This window comes from Hesperophylax consimilis, chromosome 8, assembly GCF_061612785.1.
Source record: "Hesperophylax consimilis isolate HC1 chromosome 8, BYU_Hcon_1.0, whole genome shotgun sequence".
Classification (NCBI taxonomy): domain Eukaryota; kingdom Metazoa; phylum Arthropoda; class Insecta; order Trichoptera; family Limnephilidae; genus Hesperophylax; species Hesperophylax consimilis.
The window spans coordinates 30271888-30296244 of NC_142843.1; the positions used below are offsets into that span (position 1 = coordinate 30271888).

Here is a 24357-nt window from a genome sequence, read left to right on the forward strand (position 1 = left end):
GGATTCTTAAGAATCCACTTGGCGCCGTTGATTTAGCAAGCCGACGTGTCAACTAACCTGGCGCCATATTTTGCTTCACTAAGTTCACAGGTATTTAAATTATTAAAGGATTTAATTACCAACTTGTTAATTCATCATCCGCGTCAACATTTTAAGGTGACATAATAACGGGGGATTGCCCGACCCTCACATTTTAATTATTTCTGATGTACGTATTACTAAATTCTCACATGTTTCTAGAGTGAAACCTATAGGATCTAAAGGGATCATAAAGTTATCTATATTAAAGATTAATAAAAACAGGATCTTTAGATAAAAATATTTTATGTAAAACGGTTTTAAAATTTTATAAAACGTATTTCAATTATAAAATTAGGGGGCGCACCAGATGTCATTCTTCTAGTGAATTAGTGAATTAGTAACTTCCCAAGGAAGGGTAATACGTTCATCATTGAAGATTCACCCACCCTGTCCCACCCCGGTATAGGTGACTTAATGTCACCCCTTCGGAGCTCTCGCAAGAATCTAATTTTTTTTGTGAACGACTCTACATAATATGAAAAAGAATTTAAGAACCTTCAATGTCCCCGCATACAGTGTTAGGGGGCGGTATGCGAGCGCTTACAGGTAAATAACAACAAATATAAACTATAAAAAAAATAGTACAGCAGAACAGAGAAGACGTGTAACAGATCACCTGTAAGCATAAGATAAAGAAAGAAAAGAATATTCGTTCATCAGAAATAATAAATAGTCACCCCACGGAAAGATCGATTTTATAGGCCTGCCAGGGCAAAGTCGACCGTAGATCCGTCGATAACGCCGGGCCGCGCGGCAAATATTGTTTTTGCACGACTTCATCACTTATGTCGTTAAGATTCCAACTTTATTTCAGAGATTTGATAGGGTAAATTAAACCGCAGTTTGTCCAATAAACAACGGCTGCTTCACTTAGGGTATTGTCTCGTCTCAATCCCATCTTTTCCCTGTTGCCACAAAACCTGGCGTACCTATTTTGCGTTGGTTTGGTCAGTGCGGTCCTTTGCTAGCACCTTCTCTCCCAGCATACCTTTAGCATTGTTTTTATCGGGGCTTCTTGACGGCCTCCGTAGTCGAGGGGTAAGACTCTCGACTAGCAAACTGGAGGTCACGGGCTCAAATTAAATTTTATTTGGTTAATTTGTGTAATTTCACAATTTACTCATTGAAAATAATATATAGTATATTTGTAGCTAGTTCCAGAGTGGAACATACTGTTATGATGCAGGGCTAGACTCCTTTTGTTTTTATATTTTATTCATTAATTTATTCTGCATCATCACATTTATCCTCGCCGATTCTCTAACCTAGTTAGGAACTGGGCGATTGTCGCGGGTATTGGTTTTGGTAAAATTTCGAATCATAATTTAAAATTTAAAATCTGTACCGGGCGGAAACAGAAAAAAAACAAAAACACTTCCTTGCCTGCAGAGAAACCAGAGGGTGGGCCTGATCTCTCGGCAGACGACAGTCACAGTTTTCCGGAGTGAAATTGTTTGGGAATGGTTTCCCTTTAATCGGAGTGGCGAAGTCTAATTTTATACGCGGAGATTGCATAATAAAATCGTATAAATGGTGTAAAATACGAAGTTCCATAGTGGAATTAGTTCCGTGGCTCGTTCGAATATTGTAACCACGCGGCATCATGAATCGCAAACGGAGTCAGACGTGTGATCTGCTTGAATCCGACCCATCCTTTATGGGATGAAGAAGCCAGTGGCTTAAAATATTGTGCCAGGTTCCCGGAAACCTAAGGATAGTATTCTTTCTCGCGGTTTGGCACTACGCCGACCGCATTTTCACCAGGGCCGTAGGGAGGCCTATTTTTCCTTACATAAAGGGAATCCTCGCCAGGATACACGGATGCGACCGCGGGCACCAGATTCCTCTTCCTCAGTCGCCAGATTACCAGTTTCCTGCCACGGACAGTCGCCAGGAGGCGGAACTGACTCTTCCTCTTGCTCCGTCTGGAGCCCCCTGGAGCTCAGCCTGATGAGGTGCTGCTCCAGCTCGAGTAGGATGTTACTTAATTAGCTAGATAGATAAAGCGTGGTCGGAACCTTGGGGGTAAGCTTATATCTAACTTTTATTATATTGTTTTCGTTATAACTCACACGGTAGAGTGTATAGACTTATATTGTATTCGAAATAATATACATTAATGTTACTCTAAACCTTCTTTCCTTGACTCTAAATTACACATTGTAACCTGACACATTTCTGGTTTCGAACCCAACCCCCTGAGAACCCTGGGATCACAAACATTCTTGTGGGTATCTAACCCTCAAGAATTGGCGCTTCCAGTACTGGATAAAGTTTGTGATTCCACATTCATTATTATAACCTAAAATGTCTGGTGAGTATTGTAGGCTGCACGTAGCAAGTAACCATAGCAACTACTCCACGTAGCAATTGGCGCCCAACGTGGGGCATAAATAAATTGGATTCGCATTCGTGGCATCTTAGTATCACCCTGGTGAATGACCACCATTCGGAATTGAAACGTTGCTTGAAATAGCCTTGGCTGCGTTTGGTGACCAGAAGTGAATCGCCAGATACTTCCCACATTACTCTTCCCCATCTCCTCCCCCCCCCCCCACTACCTTCAGCCTCACAATATACTCCAATGGGGATGCCATAGTCTCACTGGCCCCAGATGGTTGGAAGAAGTTGGTACTTGGGACTCTTGTGCGGTTTCGTATAAAAAATAAATTTGATATGTTTATTATCAAAACAAATTTATTTCCCTCTCAGATATAAGTCGGCTGTCGCCATCGATAAGGCTATTAAAATATGCTTCAATTAATTATATACATTTAACTTAAGTGCATGATAATTTTAGTTACACGAGGGGTAGGAAAGAATTCTCACTTATAATTCCAAGGTCAAGGGTGCAATTCTAGCGCTGCGCCGTCAGTTTATGGCGATTATACAAAAATAGTATTCCATATAAACGATCAAATGCTATTATAATAATTAAATAAGCAGGTAAACGTGAGTACTGTTAAAGTGGGTTTTGAAATTCTCCTATATTATACACTCGCGACAAGAAATGATCACCTATTGAACACATGCATAACCATCAGGAACGGGTAATAATGGCATATTCTCGAATAATAATTATGCTAAACCGTTTGTGTCTTCAGGGCAAATACTGTTACAGCCTGCAAATCTAGATAATATACATTGTATTACTCGTATCTTGAAACACTACTTCCACAGTATACATAATTCATATACAATAAGCGCACGATTTAGTATACAATCTGTCCACGCGGTGCACGCCAATTTAAAGCAAAAAAAACGTTTGTAAATAAATATGTCGTACGTGTATTTACGTAATATAGTTATATTTAATAAATCTGTGAAACGTTTACTTACGTTTAATCCATGCATTACTTGTAATGCATAGATTATGACAATAATGACTTGTAAACTGCTTGTATCAAACCCAGCATTATAAAACCTATTAATCCGAGTTAATTGTCATCGTTTACACAATAATTAGTCATTTTATTCTGAACGCGAAGAACAACAACAACAACAATTATGGAATTTAAACATGGCTAAATGCACAAGAATCGCGGTATTCATATGTTCCGTATCTCAGCACAGTTTATTACAGATATTGATCTTGACACTACATTAGTCGTTTCTCACAAACCACATTTAATACTGAATTTAAACGTTACAACATTTTTAGGAATTTAAGGAGCTTTGCAGCAGTTTACAATACTAATTGTAATGCGCGTATTTTTGGTAAAATTCGCGTTATCTATATTATTTTAACGTTATGTATCTTAAATTTTTTTTTTTTTTTTTTATAGTGAATACCTCACAAGAGTCCCAACTGCTCCCGTCTGGAGCCAGTGAGACTATGGCATCCCCAATTGGGGGATGTTGTGAGGCTGAAGGTAAGTGGGGAAGGGAAAGAGGAAGGTGGGGGAGTACCTGGCTATTCAGATCTAGTCACTAAACACGGCTAAAGCCATTTGGAGCAACGTTTCAATTCTGAATGGTGGTCTTACACCAGGGCGATACTGGTAGTATCTTCCACTCTGGAACGTGCCGCAAATATAATATATATTATTGTAATTAATCAATTGTGAAATAACACAAATTAATCAAATAAAATTTATTTGCGCACGCCGGGTTCGAACCCGCGACCTTCGGAATGGCAGTCCAATGCGTTACCACTGGACTATGCCGGCCGTAAATGAAAATCTTGAGTAAAAATACGAAAATTCGCATTATTTGCAGGAAAATTTTGCGTAAAAATTACGAATTTCCCTCTATCGTAAACTTTCAGGTCTAAATATAACACATTTTTACTACAGAAATAATTTCTGCAAATATTATTTTTAGATCAACACAAAAATACCGTTAAAACAGCCAATAATTCGTGAAATACTTTTTGAACACAGGAATTAATTTCAAACAACTCTCGTTTAGGATTTAAACAGCATTGTAGCATTTAGCCTAATTTCCGTTCTCCAAAGGCTCTTATTTGTGTGTTTTTGCATACTTAACTCCGTTGCCTTGGGAGCATTGTAGAAATAAACAAGCCCGATTCTCCGGGCGATGCAGCTTTCTCCAGCGAGACGAGATTATAGGAATAAGAATGGTGGATTGAATTCACCTTAAGGCTCCGCTCTACTCATTTTTATAAACGTTTCAATATAAATATCCGTCCTATCATTAAGGCCATCTGAATACAGACATTAAATTGTAATGATACGTTTTTCGTTGGGTAATAAATATATTTTCAATTTGTTGATTTATTTGGGCGCCGTGCCACGGAGGTATGTAATTTCTGTTGATGCGTCTTTATTACTGATAATGCGATATAATCTTTTTTTTTTTTTTTTTTTTTTTTTTTTTTTTTTTTTTTTTTTTTTTTTTAATTTTTTTTATATATACAATAATATTATTATTGGGTTTATAAAAACAGTTTATTTTTAAACAAGTTCTGCTGTGTAATTATTATTACGCGTGACAGCTGTTTCGCCCTCTGAAGGCATTATCAAACTGTCACAAACTGTCAACAGTTTGATAATGCCTTCAGAGGGCGAAACAGCTGTCACGCGTAATAATAATTACACAGCAGAACTTGTTTAAAAATAAACTGTTTTTATAAACCCAATAATAATATTATTGTATATATAAAAAATAAAAAAATAAAATGGAGTTCTACAAATTAAACTTAATAACAATAAAAAAAAAGCGATATAATCTTTTTAAAATATAAACAATGTTTGGTGGTGATGACATTTTAAAATAACAACGCTTTTAAATAAATGATGAAATTTTTCGCAACAACAAATTAATAGCCAATAGCATAATATTATTTCGTGTTTTTGTCGAATTCGTTTGAATTCTTGGATTATACTACGTTTTCAGGAATGAGTGATTATATCCAGATGATGTTATTCATTTTATTGTTAAAAGATAACAATCTTTGAATGAAAACATTTCTCCAAATGTTTTTTAATCCTGTACGATATTGATTTTATTTGTGATGGAATTAATTATCCTGTATATGCATTCTGCAAGGAATATCTTAGTTAACGGTTGAAAACTATGGAATAAACAATATGGCGTCTTATTTTTTAACATTGAAACCGATATTTAAACGCTTCGATGGCTCATGATGGAAAAACTGTATTTTCATACCGACTGAAAATAATGTTCTGAGAATTTTCTGCAATCACTATTTACGCTGATAAATAATAATATTACTGACATCAATTTTTAGTGTTATCAGCTAAAAAAGGATATGCCAAAATAGTCATTAGATAAATAATATTATTTGAACAAAAAAATGAACACATGAACCCAAAAATGATTGGAGCTGGCAAAAGTTGACTACAATCTTCGTTTACATATCTGCCCTGATGATAATGGACACTTTGATGCTATCCGAAGCGTTGGCTAAAGAAGGAGGTAGCGCGACATGGCAAAATACCCCAAAAATAAACCACTAAAGCATAAAAACAAGTATTTAAAATTAAAATAATGAAGCAAACAGAGTTTTAGTGGAACCATTATGATAAATGTTCGATGATAAACAATTTGAATAAAATCTTGCTAAACGGTTTATCACAATAGGATAGCAATATTTAAAAATTTAAATTGGGACGTTGCATAATTTAAAAGCAATTTATTTTTCCTTACAACCAGTTGATGATACGTAACGCGGCATACCTGCATAATGCAAGTCATGATTGTGTCCTACTCCCTGCTTGTTCGCTTTGTGGAATATCATAATTCATGCGGCTTGCGTCCAAAAAGAAACATTTCATGTTGCTAGAGGAAGGTCTTGTTTTGCATATTATTAAATATTGTTTGTTGTAGTAATCCGTCGCAGGAACCGGCGCCGCAGTAGTAAACCGAAGTCGGCCTTCAAGGCTAATGACAACTCATTTTGGAATTCGTTGCTTCTTTGATGATGATTAATTTTAATACACTTATCGGTTAAAATGATTTAAATAATATACGCGAATAACGTCCATATAATTCCTTGTTCGTTAACATGTCGTCGTATTTACATCCTTATTTAAAGTGTAATTTACGATTGGTAAACGCCATTATTGTAAACAATAAGCTGCAATAAGGGGATGAACCGGGGAATAGACAGCTGCGAAGATCACGGTCTTTATTTTTATTTTATTTTATATTATAGAAACAAACAGTACATGATTTACAGAGTTGAAACAATATACAGGAATAAGATACTTCTGTTATGTACCTATGATATGTTTCCTTGTTGCTAAGTGGTATGTTTATTCCTTAATTACTAGGTGATTTGTGTAGTTTTTCGGTGTGTGTGTGTGTGACGTGTGTAATGTATGTGTGAGTGTGTGTGTGTGTCTGTTTGTATGCGCATTGAATAGTTTAAATTTTAGATATGATGCCTCGTTTGAATTTGGGCAGTGAATCCGAAAAAATGTCAATGTTAGAGTTAAGACAAATATTATTTAGAGTGTGAAGAGCTCGGTTAATTGTCGAATTAGATGCTGCATTTGTTTTATAATTTTGCTTGTGGAATAGCACTGTATGTCGTGTACGTCTCAAAGGTATGTTAAATGTATATTTTCATGAAAGGCGATTGCAGAGTGAATTTTTCCAGACTGGTGAAACTGAAGTAAAACATTACAGAAAAATCACGTATATATATCTATTTATTATATTGGACTTCAGTAAAAATCAAGCCCGTTAAATGTTGAGTGAATCAGTGAATTTCATAATGAAGTGATTGAAAATTAAGTTTTTAAATGCCTGGCTGTTAATAATGTTCCCTGTGAAAATGTTACCTACCAATATGTCCCGGTAAATATGTTACCTGCCAATATGTTACTAGTTAATAGTCGGTTAGGTTAGGTTAGGAAATGCTGAGTCCGCTGACTGACTGGCAATATAATGACATTTTACCTGTTTCTAATTCGGAACATTTTGGCAAGGAACATTATTACTTTGTTACCAAGATATTTTTTTATGATAGCCCAAATCAATGGAGGTAAACAGATTTTTCTGGAGGAATTTACGGTAGAAAATCATGGATATAGAAATAGATACTTTGGCGGTCAGAGTTAATTACCCTGTGGAAATAGTGTATTAAGTAATAATGACTATAAATTGTTAATGGAAGTGTAATGAAAAAGGTGAACTGAAGCAACTATTACATTATTAATTGTTTTATAGAATGTTCTTCTCTTTCGTACAGAGGAGCAGATTTGTTTGAGGTCAATGTGGGATTCTATGGATATCTAGTCAGTAGACGGCATCGAGCAACTTAAATTAGGACAGACGTACTTCCGGAAAACTTATGGAGTGAATTGCACACAATATATAGTTTGCAACGTATTTAAGAGGAATCTACAAGCCAAAAATGTATATATTCTTGGTATACCTTATATTGTAGGTAATAGGCATTGAAATCGCTTGACAAACGGAGTCTAGAATCGTTCGATTTCAAGCACAAAACTGCTTTTTATTTATTTTGTAAGAAAGCAGCAAAGTTAATCAAGTGAAACTGTCACAGATAATCTTAGCTATAATACTGTATTTTTAAAAAGTTGTTTCCATGAAAAAATATTTGTTTTAGTAGTTTACATTTATATTTTTTATTGAGTAATTTATTATTTTATTTGTATTTTACTCAAGCAAAACGTTAGAACAACCTCCAATTTATCTAAAGCATATTTTTTTGGTATTCATAATAATAATTGTTATAAAGATTAATCAACACATAGCACTCTTTTTAGGGTGAATTGCCTAATACAAAAAAAAAGACTAATCAAAATAGTGATTTAGCATTAAGCTTCGCCTTAACTAAAAAATAAACTTGATCACTTTTGGGACACGTTAAGGGGCTCGTAGATGTGAAAACAGATACGTAAATCACTGCAAATTGTGCATTAACTGACCCTTGTGATATCGTGTTTAGTGCATCGATGTAAATTATGATTAGTGCTTAGTCCCATCTCACTCACATTACGTCCCCACACGTCAGTTCTGGCTCAGACGTAGCACGTCATCTCAGTGGGAAGTCCTGCGTGATCACTGAACTATGATCCTGCCACAAGTTCCGTTGCAACCTCTCATTCGGTTATATGCATCGTGTATGAGAATAAAGAAGAGGTTACAATGGAACTCCCGACGGCAGGACCGTAATAGCACGCAGAAAAGTTATCCTTTGACTGTTTTAATGACCACCGGTTATGACGATTAAATTTCACGAGTCATCGTTATGTTTTATAATTGCTGCATTATTTAGACAGCCATTAAAAGCTTGGTATGCGTTTTAATTCACGTCGTCCACACATTTGTACCAACTTTAATTGAAGTCGTTAAAAAGTACGTTTTACATAATGGCACACAACTTATTTTGATATGAAAATACAACATTCCACCGCTTTCTTATTAAAATATTCTAAATCGTACAAACCCACTTTAGACGGTGATAAACTCACCTATTAAAATTTGTCTAATATATAAGGTTGGCGGACAGTAACCAGTGGATTTTGGCATATATATTTATTTAATTTTATTTGTAATGTAGGTACCCAATAAAAAAATACAAAGATTGAATACCAAACGTCAAATAACGGTGTACTAAAATATCTAAGAGTAGAACCATATGCTTTTTTATTTATTTTTATGTGACACCTCACAAGAGCGTCCCTGCCTGTGCAGTGTACAGACAGGGGAACTATGTCACCACCCGGTTGGGCGGTGTTGTGAGGTATTTAGGTATTTAAAACAACAACAGACAATAAAGTTTGGACAAGTGAAGTCAAGAGAAGTTTTGAAGTTCTTTGGGCTATTGTCCTGCACCATAAATTGTTGAATGTTGCCACTACAGACTACAATTGCATGTTTTTTATCTGAAAGGGTTATGTTGGTCCTTCGGAAAGGAATATGGAAAGTTTCTTAGTTTCTTAGTAGGCGGTGATTGATTTTGATTTTGATAATCATGGTCAAGAAGGAAGATTTTATATGAAATGTATTTATCCTAAAGGAAATAATGGTAAAGGAAGGAAGGAAATTTGGATTGAAAAAAGGTAGGTTTCGAAATCTTTTTGCAGCCCAGGTAGTAGCCGATTGGTTCAAAGTATCGGGTTCCCACTCAGGCCTATTGGGTTCAATCTTCTGCTAGCTAATTCCTACATCATTGCCCATTTATTGTGATGAGAGGAATTATTGAATTGTTAGGTTTTTCGTAACTTAGTAATATTTATATTTTATATTTAAATCACAGCTAAAATTTTTTGAATTTTTTAATGGCGATTTGTCAGGATACTAATAGTATTTTTCACTCTGAAACAAGAATCAAAATTTGATAAAAATGTTCTGTTTAATGGTACCTACTATAATTATTTTTAAATGCCGGGATCACACGAGGATAACCCAGAGACATAGACAAGACATTACAATAGTGTCATATCCGTACGCGGGGCAGGACAATGGGACAATACAATTATTCTGCTGTAGTTCAAACGCGGAACTGTATCAAAGTGGATACACGACGACGCGCGTTACGAGCTTGTTCGCGAAAAATATTATGTTTCTATCGGTCTTTTATACGAAGATGTATTGTAGTGTTCCATTAACGCGATATTTTAAAGCCAAAATACGAGATCCGAGCGCTGAGAGCCGAGACACGTACGCGTGGAGCGACTGGTTATTATTATATACATATATTTTTTTTAATTCCCGGCAACCGGGCGTTTATTGTAATAACATAATCATATACAAACATGAAAGTGTCCCGCGTCACTAGAAGATTTCTGTTCTGAGGCGGGTACTATGCTTAATACACATATTATATTTATCTATCCGTATATCGGTTATTGTCCTACTGTTTTGTCAAAACGCATTTACATGCCGACAGGGCGCGGTGGTGGGGGTAATACACTATAGCTTGCCCATCTATCTCTGGGACAGTGTCTTGGTTCATTGTTCTGTCTCTACTTTTCACACTAGAACAGTGGGTCCGAAGCTGGGGCAAAACAGTATTGTACTGTCCTCGTGTAATCGCTGCATAAATGTCGAAAGCTGCTTAAAATGTATAAATTCTCCATAAGATGCCATTGAATTAACACACATTCTGTGAGTCGTGGAGACTAATTTGTCAATTTTAAATAATTAACGCATTCAAAATATCCGTGTTCGCCGGGGAAAACACGAAAATGATGGCCAAAAGCGATCACAACAAACGACATAATAACGTAACTAAATGCTAATACGGGTTCATTATAAATTTTACACTTCAGCCGAGAATTCGCCAAGGAATTTCTGCCGGACATTATTTAGCCATAATGTCACCAAGTAATGATAATGTTCGGGAACCACTCATTGTCAAATGTCAGCCGCGTCCGCGTGTAGCGTGAATGCTTTTTTTTTCATTTTTCATTTCAGGCTTTTATATAAATAATATATACTATTAACATGCTTAGATATGTTATTATTTGATTGTAGATATCTTGCAACTAACAAGATATCATGTCACTGACGGCCTCGATAGGCGGGTTTAAATATCGGCGTGCGCACGTAAAATTTATTTATTTAATTTTTCTTATTTCGCAATGAATTCTTTAAAAATAATATCGATGCATGGTGTCCGCAAACTAGTTGCAAAGGCGAGAAAAAATTTAATATACACAAAAAACAATTGAGAACTTTGTTATATAATTTATAATTCATTTTTTGAACCTTTTTTTTCGACAACTAAAGCAGTGCTCCGCAACCGGTGTGCCGTGGCACACTGGTGTGCCATAAGCTGGTCACAGGTGTGCCGCGGTTAAATTCAATGTATTTGACGTTTTACAATATTTCATTATGTATTTAATACACAATGACAAATTATTTTTTCATAATATTGTCTATTTTTCAAAATGTAGTATAGAATTTTTTAATATGTTGTGCTGAAATGGGAGCCGAATATGAATCCCTATTGTTTTATACTGAAATTCGTTGGCTATCCCGAGGCAAAGTTTTGGCTAGATTGTTTGAACTTGGTCACGAGGTGCGTGAATTTATTTTAAATAAAAATATGCACAAACTATATTTATCAGCGCCTCGATTATGATTACTGATTGATGAAACTTGCATACATGGCTGTTATATTCGAGCATTTGAATGAACTTAATAAAAAATGCAAAATACAAATTACAAGGATTGACAAAACATATCAAGCTTTGGCAGAAAGAGTCGCAAAAAGGATGTTTGGAAATGTACTAAAGTTCAATTGAAAACAAACAATTAATTGTGGATCTGGCCCAAACACATTTAAGTATGCTTCAGCACCAATTTAATCTGTATTAATACGGAACAATAAGATTGGATTCGAAATCCTTTTGCAACCAATGCAATAAATTTTACGGAAGCACTGCCTCCATATAATTCGAGAGGAATTTACAGATTTATATAATGACATGACTTTAAAACTTCACTTCTCCGAAGTTCCATTAGATGATTTCTGGATCTTATACGAATATCCTTGCATTTTGGACAAAGAAATTTTAACACTACTTTTTAACATTTCCAACGACATATTTATGTGAGCAAAGTTTTTCAACCTTTGTATTAATTAAAAATGATAAACTTTCATGCTTTAAAGTCGTGCTGTCAAAAATCGAGCCGAATATAAAACTTTTGTGTTTATTAAAACAAGCGCAGGTATCACATTAATTTATTATTATTATTTTATAATAATTAATAAATATGTTATAGTTATATGTATGTATACTTTTCAAATAAAAAAAAATGGAATCAATTTAACACCAATATATTTTAGTTTTTGGTGTGTCTTAGATGAGAAAAGGTTGCGGAGCACTGAACTAAAGGGTTAAAAAATAAATTTGACCAAAAATTTCCAAATTTACTGGTAAACGAAAGCTCAATCCAAATGTCGATACTGGCGATGTCGATACTGGTGATGACGATACTGGTGATGTCGATACTGTTGATGACGATACTGGTGATGACGATACTAGTGATGACGATACTGGTGATGTCGATACTGGTGATGTCGATACTGGTGATGACGATACTAGTGATGCCGATTTATCAGTATCCCGTTTGTACCACTAGTTTCCGTACGTAACGTAGCGCCCCGGTGAAAACCATTCATAACAGGTTCGAAAAGTTGGTTGAAATGGCTTTAGCCCTATTTGGTGATCAGATTTTTAAAGAAAAGCTTACCTTTCTCATACGTCTTGAATTATAAACAGAAAATATGTCTTGTGCAATGAATGGAAGACTTAACTATCACGCCAGGTATTACTTACTGCTAACCGATAAATAAATAAATAACAAACAACATATGTGCATATTTAAAAAGTAATAGTGCTTCAGGTAATCCCTAAACGTTGTTAAAAAGTTGAATGAAAAGCACGCGTCGATAAGGATTCGCTATCAGCATTTATTATTATTATTTAGCTAAGCTATTGTTACTTATCTCCTTTATAATTAGGCGATAGTGACCACAACACACAATATAATGATAATATGTAATAATAAACTCGCTAGTTAACTTATAACTTATTACAGTCAGGTCACCGCTCGGTCAATATCGGCTTTTGCTTCCTTCCGCCCAGATAATGAATTATTACATGTTTCAGCTCACACATTTTTTATTCAACCTTTATTTTTATGTCATTCGACGTCAGAATTATTAAATATTATACATATTCAGAAGAATTTATCTACAGTATTATGGTATTACTGCGTAAATTTTCTTATGTCTTCAAATATATATTTTTAATTATATACGTAAGTGCAGTCTGTCAACACATTCGTAAATAACAAATTATTATAAGCAATAATCATTGGCCTGAAACACAAATATAAATTGAAAAAAATTTCCGGGAAAAAATAAATGCCTCTGACGGGAATTGAACCCGCATCTTCTGATTGCCAGTCAGGTGCACGGAACCACTGTGTTACGTCGGCTTATTTTTAACCGCCAAATAATTAAATAAATACTAGTATTTCATTCAACAATTATTGGTTTTTTGATATATTTTTTTTCATTTATTGTTTTGGTGTTTAATTCGTAGAACTCCATTTAATTTTTATAAATCAAATTTAATAATGTTATAATAATTATTAAGTTCTGCAAGTATTTCTGTTATTTTTACAGTTTTTTAATGTGACAGCTGTTTCGGCTTTTGAGGCCATTAATAATTGCAGAACTTAATAATTATTATAACATTATTAAATTTGATTAATTTTAAATTTATTTAAAAAAAAAGGAAAAAATTTCAGTTTAAAACAACCAACTTTGTGTTTGTAGGAAAGGCATTGTTAAATACTTAATTTCTCACTAGATGGCGTCGAGATATGTTATATTTTCATTTAATGGTGAAATATTTTGACTTGTCAACTATTATTAATATTTATTAAAGGTACATTAAAGTATATTTATTAAAGGAAAACATACGTTTACAAGACAAGGTATTCTGCAAAGCGCAAATTAAGGATAACAAATTATTATAAGCAATGATTATGAGCGAATAATTTACACAGACCTTACCTTATTTTTTTACTTTTAATAAATATTAACATTCTAAAATATTAATAAAATGGAAGTAAAACCTATTATGATAGAAATATGTCACTACAATGGCAACACCGAGTAACATTAATTTTATAACAATTTAAAGTTTCAAACGCCCCTGAGGTGATATCTTACAAAAGCGGCGCTATACAAATTGTACAATAAACAAATAAATAAATAAAATAGATTAAAACGTGAGGTTATGCTTGAATATGACAAATGAATTTGAACAGGAAGAATGACACAAATCACATTTTTACTAACTCGTTTTTAGGCACTCTCGAAAAAAAAATCCATGCAATTATCTCGCAGTGTAAAAATAGCAAAAACGATTAGATTTACATAGAATATATTGTAGAATAATTTCCTTTCAGGGATCACCACTAATTTCTGAACACCGTTTAATGTTTATGTGAAAAATGTTCACTCGGACCATTTAAAGTTATAGTCTTTTCCCTAAAGCGTGTTTAAGTTACCATTTAAAACCATTTAAACGATCAATCGCAGCGTCCTCCATTTTTGTCTACAATTTCTTGTCAAGACTGTACAACATTTTCATTTGTCTAGTAAATTTTGTTGCATAAATACAAATCATATCTCAGCGTGCGTGGAATAAATATAAATACTGCATAGTATAAATCCTGTAGATATCTCTACTAAAATCTTCTTAAGTGAATTTTAATGCATTTTTATACATTGTATATCTCTTGCGATAACCACAGGAGAGATACTCAGATTATCTGGTCACATTTTAAAAGCATTATAATAAATTACGCCTGAGAAGCGTATTATTTCCCAGTAGGCAATTGCAAAACATAATATTTATAGGTTTGTTTTAATAAATTTTAAATGTTTATTAAACCCATCGATGCAACATTTAATCATTAATTTTTATTTAGGAAACAATCAGTTATTTATATGTTTCGCATAAACAGCAATTATTTACCATTTTAGACCAATAATGTTCCATTAATTCTAGTCGTTGATTCAATATTTTCACCTATACAATATATTTATAAATGACAAAGAAATATAAAGAATTAACATTATAAGGAATTACAAAATGTTATAAAACAATTAAAAGCAGTTAGTAGTAATACAGTTTTCGCATGATTATAATAAAAACAATAAAATAAACTAAGATGATATGATTATTTCACAAAATAAAAAAATAAGTTATCAGTCTAGTAAGTTGCAATTTATATGTTTTCAAGTTATACTTGAAAATGTCTACATCTCGTAAGGCATTGTGAGTTTTACAGATACGTCATATTAAAGAGTTTGGCGCATATTTGGCTTTACAGTGTGGTGTTTTAAATAAGTCGTTCGATCTGGTGTTGTGTTCAGGGCAACGAAATGCAATCTTTTCTAGATATGATGAATCAACAAGATTGTTCACGATTTTGTATAAGAATAGGGCATCAGAATTTTTTCTGCGTTTATATAAAGCGGTAGGGTCAAACCGAAAATCGCTAAAGCGATACGATAGGTGTTTAATAAATTTGGATTGGATATTTTCAATACGATCAATGTATATTTGATATTGAGGATTCAAAATGACTGAGGCAAACTCGAGTTGCGACCTTAATTCAGACAATACCAAAAAATATTAAGTACGGGAAAATTTTTTTAGATATAATTTTGTTATTCTGGGAATAAAATATGAGATTGTCAAAAATGAGTTAAAAAAATCAGGTCATAATTGCCGAGCGATTAGAGGCGTTTTACCAAGGGATAGTGGGTTCGATTTCCAATTGCGACAGTTACTTTGTTTTCAAAATTTTCTGTGCCTTGTTCTGTTTCATGTTTTGTTTAGAGTTATTAGTATTATCTTCTTATTCAACGATTAAATAATATTTTTAACTTTTGATCAGTGTCGAACCAAAATTTATTTTATCATATTAACAACTAGAGCACTTACAATCGCATAGAAATTGTTAACCTGGAATACTAAATACAATATCATTAGAACATCTTGGAGATCTCACAATAATAATCGAAACAGAAATTATTTAAATTTTTTATTTTTTTATTATTTTACATCATCGCGCTCATCTATTAATACCAATGATCCTGAAACTTTCCACAAGCTTATTTATTTCAAAATATGAGCTTATTATCTTTTCACAATGAATGCATTATCAAACTCCAAACGGAGAAACAACACAATGACATATACAAATAATGAACAGAGAAAATTTAATATTGCTAATTTATTGAGAATCGTCATATTATCAAGTCAAACGCAGGTGCATGAAAACGTGTTCCGAAATTATTATGAATTTGTTAAAAATTTATCAGAAAATATCCGGCAATCCCGTTTTTAACCGGATTAAGAGTAATTTGAAGAGATTCATAAATAAATAGCAATATTTTTACCAGTAATTTTTCCCCGTATGTTAGAAGTTGATAACTGTGCTTCATGTCACATATTTTTTGCTAAATAGTGTCAATCATAATATGCAATAAAAACAAAAGTTAATCCACGAGTTTGGCATCATGATAAATTTTCTTGGTAAATTTCCTGTTTGTATAAGACTGTCTCTAAGTTAGTTTGTTTTCCTTCATTGACATAGAAACATCGTTCCTGGTTATGTAACCCACAATTTATTAACTCAACTATCTATAAAACTGTCCATAAAGTAAGTCGGTTTTTATTTTGGTTGGCGGTATATACATATACTATAAGAATGATAACTCCACAACACTTTTACAGTACTTTCTTTTCGTCTCGGAAAATTCCTTGCCATTTACCTATCAGATCTATTGGAAAAGTTGTATCTATTAGTTCTATAAGGTCACGCCGATGACCTTGGTAGTTAATATTGGGTTGTCGATGAATTTATTTCCATTTGGGAAGTGTTTCTAGCACCAGACGTGGACCCAGTTAGTGTTATCTCGATAGTTTGTAAACAACCCGACAGCACGGGGCTTATAGCAGTCAGATTGCCCTGCTGGGTCGTGGGTCGTTATCCCAGTCTCTTTGTGTGTTAGACAGGCCAGATTGGCTCGCGGATTTCGCATCTAGACTAGATACTAGACAGATGGTTGCAAATAACAATATTAACGGAAAGTTACAGATTACAGGGTGATATACGGTATTAATATTCAAAATCTCGATAGAGAAGGTTATTATTGATCTGTAATCGACTAGAATCATTGAATTATTTAACTAATTATCGTTAAATTAAGACTTTGTCGTTAAATTAAAATCTACACCTGTATCCAAGAATACTCGGCCCTAATATAAATCCCTCGGGGCAAATGTCACCTTTGGTGATGTTGTGTGGAGGGTATTTTTAGGAAAAAGAAGGAGAGTTGGTTGTGTGAAGAAAAAAAGGCATGAATGATGGGTAGGAATCTTGGGGTCAGTGTGTCCAGCAGTAACAGACATGTTGAGAGTCCGGCTGGAGGCGTCAAAGGGTCTAACCGGTATCTGTCAAGCATCCCGGAGAAGAACCCGGGCACCTCTGCTAAGTCATCAATCGTACCGAACCATTTTTAGTGACCTACGATAAAAGTTTTGGTTATCCGTTAAATGGTTCCCGGGGCAGCGGTACCCGTAACCAACTACCAAATAGAAAATTAATATTTTCTCTACGGAAAGTCGCGTTTTTAAAAGTAGATAGATATTCGACGAAAATGTATTCTTATTAAATATACGATATTATATTTAGTAGAACTAAATATTCCCAAAGTTTATTTACAGTGCTAACGAAAATACCAACTTATCTAATACTTGTTGAAAGTATACAATATGTAGGTGCCTATTAAAATAGATTTAACAATTTAACTATCTACACAATAGTCAATGTACTGTTTGCCTTTCGATTAATCACCGCAAATCTGTCTATTTCTCCATAAAAAATAATTACAAAGTAATTAATCCTGGTTCTGAATAACGGTTTGATGTTTTGTCTATTTACGTAAGAGTCAAGTCTTGTAAATAAATTCGTATCTTCAGTTTAAAATTTAAATTTACGTATAACAATCTTCTTCAATTCTAAATTTAAAACGTATCCATGCGGATAAAGCACAAAAAATAAATTAGCTTTTATAAATATTTGTTTCGCATATCTTCAATATTTTTTTGCGTATTTATTGATGATTGTAAATACTTATAGCCAAATCTTTTGCCTAAAGAGAGTTTACTTAAAGTCTCTTTGTTTAAAGGAAAATAATTTCAAGTCGAACAACTAATAATAAGTAAAAAATAAATCGATTTAGATACTATTAATATATTATTTTAATTTTTGTGCACTCAGACAATAGCCGGAAAATTCCACGCGTCAACAAATATGTATACCAAATAAGCTGCTCCCGAAGACGAGTAGAAGAATTTAAATTTAAATTTGGAATACATGGCTATCCCACGAGAAACTGTGGACATTTTAGACTTTCGAAAACAAATTTGTCGGGAACCCAAAATAATCTCTGTTTTAAAGGAATTAAGATTTTCAATGAACTACCGACAGATGTTAAAGAAGCTAAAAGCCTTAGTGATTTTCGTGGATTATGTCTTGAATTGGATTATGCTTTAGATGTAGTTAAAGTGTGCCTAAATGTCATACAAATAAGTTGTTAGTAGTTAGCAAAGGTAATTTTTTCAATAAAATGTAATTTTTATATCTAGTATAAATAAAAACATACACAAAAAATGCATTTCTGGCCTGTATTTTGCCCCAACAATTGTGTTAAATATATTTTAGCCTTTCCTACATACTTGCAATAGAACTGCCTTTCATTTCCTTTAAATGTGGGCATAGTTCAACTAAAAACTAGACCGGTTGCGTTGTCTCAAAGAGCCCGCAATTATCACTCGCCATTATTACAATGTGTCAATGTTACTTTTAATGTAAATAGTAATAAAACGTTTAAAAATATAGCGTGAATATTTTATTTTATTTTTCAATTTGTGTATTGGTTGGATTCCTCTGGTCAATTACAAATCTGTCGTAAACAAAAATAATGTAAGTATCTCTCGGACACATCCGAATGGCTACTGGTTTTACTTCTTATCGCTCCTCGAGCATCTGATCAGATCGTTTGGCCGATTAAAAACTCGTATTTGTTTGAGCCAACTGGTGAGTCGGCATTCATACTAGGTACATACTTACTAATTTATACTGTATACTTTATACTGTATACCCTCCGACTGCCTACCGCTAACTTCTTCGGGAGAGATAATCATTTAAGTTATTGCATTTTATTTCAGAAGGTTGTGTTTTATTCACCGTTTGTTTGAATCAATAACATCAAAGCTTCTCGGTTATACAATGTACAGTGTACACTGTACACTGTACATAAGCTATACGATAGAATCTGCTGCGACTTGCAACAATTTTGTTATTTTAGAATAAAGCCGAGTGCTTAGCAAGTTTTCGTTCTATACCATTGGGCTGCAGCTGTAAGATGATTGCTTCCTTAATGATTGAAGATAGCCAACCTTCCAATATGTTTATTAAATAAATATATTATCCAAGAGAAGAAGAGGAAATATATATCCGAACCTTTGTCTTTTAGGGCGATGAATCACAAAATTTTAGTAAAATAAAAAACTCTGGATTTTCTCTCGCTAAGATGTGATAAAGGTAAAAAAATGACACCTGCAAACTTCTAAAAATCTTTAAGAAGATTCTTTGGAGGGTTGTAAAAAAAATTGATACAGGTGGAAATTTGACAAGGCATAGCAAAAAGCTACCAACTATTTAAAGAACATTTAATTTTCAGAACGACGAAAATACCTATTTTTTTCGTCGTGTTTTGTTTGGTCTTATTTCTGTTTTTTTCTTTTTCCTGTGTTTGTAATCAACCATAATTTATTTTTACCAAGATGTTACTGGACAATTATCTTTCTATAAATTCCTACCTTGGCTTGTGCTTACATGTATATGCTTATTTGTTTATTTTTTGTTTTGTTTACTCTTGTTTGTTTGTTCTACTTAACCCCTCTTTTTTAATTTTTGTATTGTATTGCATGCACAACCTTGATATCAAAAGACCTATGTCAAAGTGTATCTTTTACCTCCCACTTATGTATTGGAAGTTCCACCCGTCCTAAAATGAGTGCTGTAAAACTCAAGGGGATTGCTCTGGCAAAGAAATAAAAATAGTTAAAAAAATATGTGCACAATCATGTAGAAAGCCTAAAAGACAAATAGAGTTTAAGGAGACGTACTTTGCTTAATAGTTTACACTGCATATTTGGGTATGCCCAACAGGTACTAATAAGGATTATATTGACGAGGACGATAATGTTTAGGATCAGCCGTTGCCATAAGTGAGGGAAATCCTTAATTAGTTGAACAACTGTACTTACGACCCAAGTCACTTCGCAAACAACACTGGCATCTTAACTTTGTATATCTCAAATGAACGCAACCGGATATAATACGACTTGGTGAACTTTGCGATTTGAGAATTTAAATAAACAATAATATTATTGTGAAACTGCTCTTTGAAGTTTGAAGTTATTACAATAAAGAAAAAAAATACTGATATGTATATGCAATGGGGTCTTTTCACAAAATATGAATATCATTCTGTGGAAGATTTTAAGTTTTGTTTTTCAAATTAATAAAATTTTTTAATTTGAATATTTTCGTTAACAATTATTGATTTTAAAAGCGATCCAAAACCATTCAACTCATTCTGAAACGGTTCCAAATGGCTACAACGTCATTATGCACCGTCATCTGCAATGATAAATTAATAAAAACTAATTAAAACCGTGTGCGGTTTACGATGTTGTTTATTTTGATTTACAAACTGTAACTAGATTCCATTTATTAGAATGCAGTCGATGTCCGCTTGTTCCGGTCTAGTTGATTGATGTCTAAAAATCAATAAATTATCGCAAGCATTAAGTACGAGTAGTAAGCGTCTTTATTAGATTAGAATACATGAATATGATTGCTAATAATTGAGTGTGCATAATTAGCGCAATTCAGCTATTCGATAAGGGTTTTCAGATAAAGCTCGCACCTACCTATTGCTTCATTCGCAATGTTTATGTTCAGGACCGTATTTAGGAATTATGCCGTCGTAAGTGATCAAATTTAGTCACCATTTTTTTTATGTAGATAAATGCAATGAGAGTGTGGAGTACATACCTACATCATTGACATTAGAAAAAATGTACATTACCAGTCTTTTAAGAAAGCCCGTTACATGAACACACTAAGTGATCCCTCAGTGTATATAATATCGAATCTATTACGGAAACTTGTGCAGAGATTACCACCCGCGGTGTCCCTCAGGTTCATAATAAGGTAACATGAATCAGAAGATTAGGGGTAAGTCAGAATTCCTTCACAATTCTAACCACTGTTAACCAGCTATACCAAATAGTTGTGTCAATTTGAAATATTATAATTATTGATTACAAGTCCACTTTATGAATGGAACCACAAATAATTCGCAGACAATATTTGCGTCTATATTGTTATTATATCTATATTGTAATATATCAGTGAGGTCGTGATGTGTGCCTTTACAGTAAATATTAATCGTGTATTTTAAATAATTACGTGTTGTTAACATTAATTTTGTACTGTAAATGTTAATTACGAATTGTATCAATACGAATTGTATGTTATAAAACAATAAAATATATCAAAAACTTTACTATACTAAATATGATCCTGCAATGAAGTTATTATCTCTTGGGAATACAATTCATGGTGTACCTATTGTATGCTTATAAAATAAAGTTAAATTAGCACTCTTTTTTCATTACCTGTTAAATAAATTAAAAAAATAATGTGAAAATTCAGGACAGAATAATCCATCGAAGTACCTATCCAGCACAGTAGTTGTGAGTTATTTTGCCTTGTGGTTGTAATATAGAGTGGCCTTTTTAAAATTTAAATTCGCTTAAGTTTGTTCTGTTTGCAAACAGAGACCTATGTCATGTATTGTGTAGAACTCACTTATAATACTTGCCGCCCTGGGCCGCTGCCTAGGTTGCCCAGGCCTAATTACGGCCCTGGATATGTTATACGAATGATGATTATTTTATTTACTTTATTAAATGTAGCACATGGCAACACTTCCAATGCGACCAGAGGCAGACGTTGATAAGGCCGTCTGAATGACCCGTTCTAGAGATAATTATTCAAACAAATGAGACGTTTAATTACTTGATTAGTGTTGAATGGAAGTCTAGGCAATCCATGTAAACGAACGTTGATTGATAACTTTTGCAGCGTTTATCGCAGAATTGTTGTGTGAACTAAACATGTGTGCAAAATTCGGTGTAGCCAATACTGACATGTATGTAATACTATTCCTTTATTATTAATTTTTTTTTTGATGTTTATTTATTTTATTATTTTTATTGGATGATTCATAACAAAGCTCTGGCAAATACAATTACATTTAACATGGTTGATATTATCACTAATTACAGACAAACACAACATTGATATGAACATATACATGTACACATAAATACATACACAAATACACATACATACACACACTCACATATGCATTACATTCATACACACACTCACATATGCATTACATTCATACATACACTTACATATACATTACATAGGAGTAATATGTTTTTATAACAACACGATAGGGAGCTTTAAGTTTTGTTAACAGATGATTTGAAGGTAGCCAATGATATTTTTTACACACTGATTTGTTTAATGGATATTAAAAAGTCCCATTGTTTTTTAAATGAATAAAGTACAGCGAGAAAAATAGAAAATGCCGAAGTTCACGTAAAAAAATTCATATCAGAATCATGTTTTTTTATGATAAGATGATTCGGAAAATAAGATTAAATTCAAGATATTATTACTGTGTATTTATTTGCCATAAAAGGCTTTTATATAAAAGTGACACATAAAATCATAAGTGTACAGTGTAAGTAAATGAATAAACAAAAATAGCACAGCTGTTGTGATACGATCAAAAATACAATAGAAATTCTCATGTGACAGTAAAATAATATATGAGATTAGTAAGAGTTTATTAATTTAAAATTTGTATTACAGTTTTCCTGATTTAAAAATATCCATAGAATAACATTATTTATTACCGCAACTATGAAGTCTCTGTTTGGACGAGTTAGAAGTAAAGTAGCTACGAAATGTTTCTTCATGAAATGGAGCTATTCGTATCGTATTTATTTAATTGATTTATCAGATTTTTATTGGACAACCGCCATTTCTTGCGTGTTGTTGTATTTAAGTATTAATTAACATTTTAGTGTACTTATTTCACAGTAACATTAAATTTACCCTTCTAATTCTTTCAATCCGATGGCTAGGGATGACATACCACGGTATCAAGAGGATTGGCTTGTGACGCGTTCTAAATTCCTTTTAATATGGAATTAAGTTGTGAAAAGATAAATTGTTTATGAAACGTTAAATATCAAAATATCAAAGTTTGATAAAATAGCCTTGTAAGTACCTACACGGAGAAAAATGAGTATTTCTGATTTATTAAAATCCTGTTAAAAAAGGTGACAGCAGGTTTTTAGCATTAGTACTTTCATAATATATCGGAACACGTGTTCATGCAGCTATGTTTATCCTGTCCTTATATTATAATGAAATTCGAAAAAATTAGAATGTTTATGAACACGTGTCCCTACATCTATTTACTGATAGTTTATTAGGAAATCTGTAAATTATTTCGTTAAAGGCCTGCAGTCCAGATTTTAACAGGAATATGAATAATTTTAACAGATTTTAATAGATTTTTCTCCGTGTACCTAAATGAATATGTTCTATCAAAGAACTTTCAATAACTGGCAACGAGTGAGCTTTTTTTAGTAGGTACGGCGAGTTTTGATATTTCGAATCAATTACTCAAATAAAATTAATTGGAATTTTTTTTACAAAAGAAATATACGTAATACACACATTTCATCGATTTTTTACTATATTTTCATGAATGTTATTTCTTTGTTACAGAATGGATTCGTTGAATGCCAGCCAGAGGAATGTCCTGATGTGAAAAACTGTTACATGCAGATGCCAAAGGAGGGATGTTGTGTCAAATGTAAAGGTAAATTAAAAGAAACCGTAATATTATTTTCTAGTACCTACTTAAGTGCATAACAGATCATCAATAATTTGATTGTGACTGACTCTTCAATCAATGTTCTGTAAAGTCACAACCTTAGTCGCTCCTTATTAAATAACCCACACGGATGGGCATAGTAGTACAATGTCACCATTTTCCTGCTATATATAATAATTTCCGTAAGCATCCGGTATAGGTATAGGTAG

At 33.1% G+C, this 24357-nt stretch overlaps 1 protein-coding gene across 4 annotated transcripts in view; it reads left to right on the forward strand.

Annotated features, from left to right (window-relative positions):
• cv-2 (crosveinless 2-secreting protein) overlaps positions 1-24357 on the forward strand; it is a 206171-nt gene that overhangs the window by 136947 nt on the left and 44867 nt on the right. For all 4 annotated transcript variants that reach the window (XM_089634115.1, XM_089634118.1, XM_089634116.1 and 1 more), the window contains one exon: positions 24040-24133. In XM_089634115.1, coding sequence (XP_089490241.1) covers positions 24040-24133 — 94 coding nt within the window. The remainder of the gene's footprint in view (positions 1-24039; positions 24134-24357) is intronic.